The 3271-nt window shown below is 57.3% G+C and overlaps 1 protein-coding gene across 1 annotated transcript; it reads left to right on the top strand.

Moving 5' to 3' along the window:
* Window positions 1-754: 754 nt before the first annotated feature.
* On the top strand, window positions 755-2971 carry LOC147960606 (uncharacterized). Its single transcript, XM_087533439.1, has 2 exons — window positions 755-786; window positions 895-2971. The coding sequence occupies exon 2, from the start codon at window positions 1394-1396 to the stop codon at window positions 2969-2971; it is 1578 nt and encodes a 525-aa protein (XP_087389565.1). The 5' UTR covers window positions 755-786; window positions 895-1393.
* The last annotated feature ends 300 nt before the right edge of the window (window positions 2972-3271 follow it).

Raw genomic sequence — 3271 nt, 5'->3', positions numbered from 1 at the left:
ATGAGTTGATAGTCTTCAAGCGGGTCCATATGGGTGGTCACTTTACTTTTTGCTACTTTTGCCAAGTGCTTACAACTCTCGCTTTTTGATACATTTGGTTCTTTGAGTTGTAACACTTAAACTCAATGGTCGTCTGCTACTTATTTGCTATTCTGTGATGCGATGATAAATTCCGCATGTGCGATGATAACTTCCGCACTTAGGTCATTTTGCAGACATCCATTTTTCATTATGCATGTCATTATCTTCGTAATATCAAATCATGCATGATGAATTGTCATCATAAGTTGAAGAGGATCTCCACAAGTACAACCTGCCATGTGCATTTGCATTCCAAAAGAAAATTACTTATATGCACATCTTCAGGGGGAGCCTTTGCCACTTATGAAGACAATACCCTATCCTTTACAATTTCACATATTTTATTCCCCATTGTAAAACTTCAACCAGTTTGTCATCAATCACCAAAAAGGGGGAGATTGTAAGTGCATCTAGTGCCACTCCTAGTTCGTTTTGGAGTATTGACGACAAACCTGGTTGAGGGACTAATGTGTTTGTGAGAATTGCAGGATAACACAGGTAGAAGTCCCTCATTGATTCGGTTTTCCTACCAGAGATGACCCCTAAAAATGTATGAAGAATTTCTCTACGGAATTGAAACGTCAAATGGGTCCCCGCCTAGCGAGCGCGTCCCCTAGTGAGCGCGTCCCCTAGCGAGCGCGTCCCCGCCTAGCGAGTGCGTCCCTGCCGGCGGCCACTCCGGCCCCGGCGTCCATCCTCTCCTCCATCGGCGTCCATCCCGGCCTCGGCATCCTCCCTCCCTTGCCGGTGGCCGCTCGGGCCCCGGCCCCCCTCTTCCGCCTGCGTCCATTCCGCGCGGGGCTCGCCAATCACCATGGCCTCCGGCTCCGCTAGCCCGGCCTCGGTTTCATCCAGACCCCAGCCCATCGTTTCCGGTATGGGTTTGTTTGCGTCGTCCGAATCTGGGGAGTCCTCGACCGGGGCTGGAGGCGCTCCGGCCGGGGCCAATCCTGGGCAAGCCGCGGGTGCCGCTGTCCCGTGGCGCAAGCCAGGGCCGTCGCGCAAGGCTCTGTGGCGCAAAAGGAAGGCCTTTCGGAAGCAGGCCGCGGCGGGCGGTGCTCGGCCATGTTCGTCGTGCTCCCCGGCTTCGTTGCCGGAGCGGAGGGAGATCCCGGCGGACTTGTTTGGGCTCTGTTTCAGTTGCTTTCGTGAGGGCCATCGTCGGGAAGATTGCTGGTTCCCTCCGCTCTGCATCCGGCGTGGCTTGGAGGGTCACATATCCACGGACTGCAAGCGGCCAAGGAGCCCCAGGTCAGAGGAGGATCTCCGGCGAGATGCGATGGCCAAGGTAGCGCGAGTGTCGCAGCCGTAGATGCAGGCCGGACCTGCAAACAGGCTGTCACCGGCGACTAGGCAGGCCACTCCCTTGGAGAGGCCCTCGTCAGTCCCGGCTGACACCGCACCTGTGGGGTCCGGGCAGGCATCAGCTACCGCTGCTGCTACTAGGAGTATCTGCGTGCTCCGCCGTACGCAGGAGATGGAGGATCTCGAGCAACGCCTGAGGCTGGCGGTGGTGGCCTATGTGGGAGGCACACGGCCAACGGTGTCTTGCCAGGAGGCTGCGGAAGCCTTGTCGGAGGAGCTGCACATCCCTCGTCACCGTTTCTCTGTCCACAAATACCACCCTGAGGATTTCTTGGTTGTCTTTGCGGCACCGGAGTTGCGCAACAGAGCTTTGGCGGAGGGCACCATCGAGCACGGGTTCTTCAAGTTGTTCGTCAAAACGTGGCTCAAGCAAGCTCAAGCTGTTACAAGAGTGATGCGCACACAAGTGGACATTATGATTGAGGGGATCCCATCTCATGCGTGGACGACCGAGACGGCGGTGGAGATCCTTGGCTCGTCATGTCAGGTGGAGAGTTTGGCGCCGGAGACAGAGAACAGAGAGGACTTGTCCCTCTTCAAGCTTCGGGCATGGTGCATTGACCCGGACGAGGTGCCGGTGGCCAAGCGTATCTGGGTGCCAGAGCCGAAGGTGTTCGGAGGTCCGGCGGCGCGGCGGCCTATGTTGCGAGCCTTGCTGGAGTACAAGACACTCATTCACATAGGGCAGATGCGAGATCATGAGGGTCCGAAGCGCTGGCTGCAGCCGCCTAGCTCTGATGGGAGCGGCCAAAGTGGGATGCTGGATGACTCTGCAGACTTCTCTGGTCGGGGTGAGTGGCGTGTCTTGTCGTGGACAAGGGGAGTTCGTGATCACCACGGTGGGGCGCCGGCAAGCAGAGTGCACGGCGGTTCCTATCTGCATGCGCTGACGGGACGCATTGGGCCGTCTGAATGGAGGATTCCACCTATGACACGCGGCTCAGCGGCGACGGTGCACACGCCGGTGATCACCATCGTGACTATGGCAACGGGAGCGAGACAGGATGTTGAAGGCACGGCTGCGCATGTGCCACCAGTTGCACAACGGGAGGTTGAGGGTGCGGCCGTACGCGTGCCACCAGCAGCGAGGCTGGCCACAGAAGATCCGGTTCAGAGCTGTGGGGCCAGGCCTACGCCAGAGGCTGCGGTGGCTGATCTGGTACAGCATGATTCGATTGGCTCGTTTGAAACAACCTTTGACCAAGGAGGGACTGGGGATCGCGTGGCCACTAATGGATGCATGCAATTGATGATTGATATGGGGCCTTCTACAGATCCCGAGGGAACAAATAAGGTTGAGGATGTTGCGGCATTGGTGGAGCCAATTCAGGCTAGCATGGACCGGCCGGTGGGGGCCACCAAAAACCATCATGCTGCGGAATCTGAGGAGGAGACAATGCAACGATCCCATGAGGCGATGCTGGCCGACAAAGCAGCAGACGGGTGGGCGCCGGTGGCGGATTTGACGCACCCTGCGACAAAGGAAGGGGAGGTGGTTCCAGGAGATGATACGTTGGACAACTGACCCACGCTACAGGAGTTGGAGTGCGTTGATGTGACTACGTCTAGCGCATGCATGCAGGAGCCGCTGCATGGCGAAAGGACGCGTTGGCTGTGGCATGTGTGGTGGCAACGCAACACCAAGAGGGGCATCTCTCGGCTAAGGAAATTCTGGCGCTAGGTAACATCAAGGCTTTCTGTGCGGGCCTTCTCAAGAAGCTTGCACCACCTCTTCTCAAGGAGTTCGAGGGTCTGAGAGGCATCAAAGCGGGTCAGGATCCTTTCACACCACGCCGCACCACTTGGTCTATTTGCTTTGGTGGCG

Source organism: Triticum urartu, chromosome 7A, assembly GCF_056163025.1.
Source record: "Triticum urartu cultivar PI428250 chromosome 7A, HENAU_Tu73, whole genome shotgun sequence".
NCBI classification, from domain to species: Eukaryota; Viridiplantae; Streptophyta; class Magnoliopsida; order Poales; family Poaceae; genus Triticum; species Triticum urartu.
This window is presented reverse-complemented; position numbering and strand designations above follow the sequence as displayed.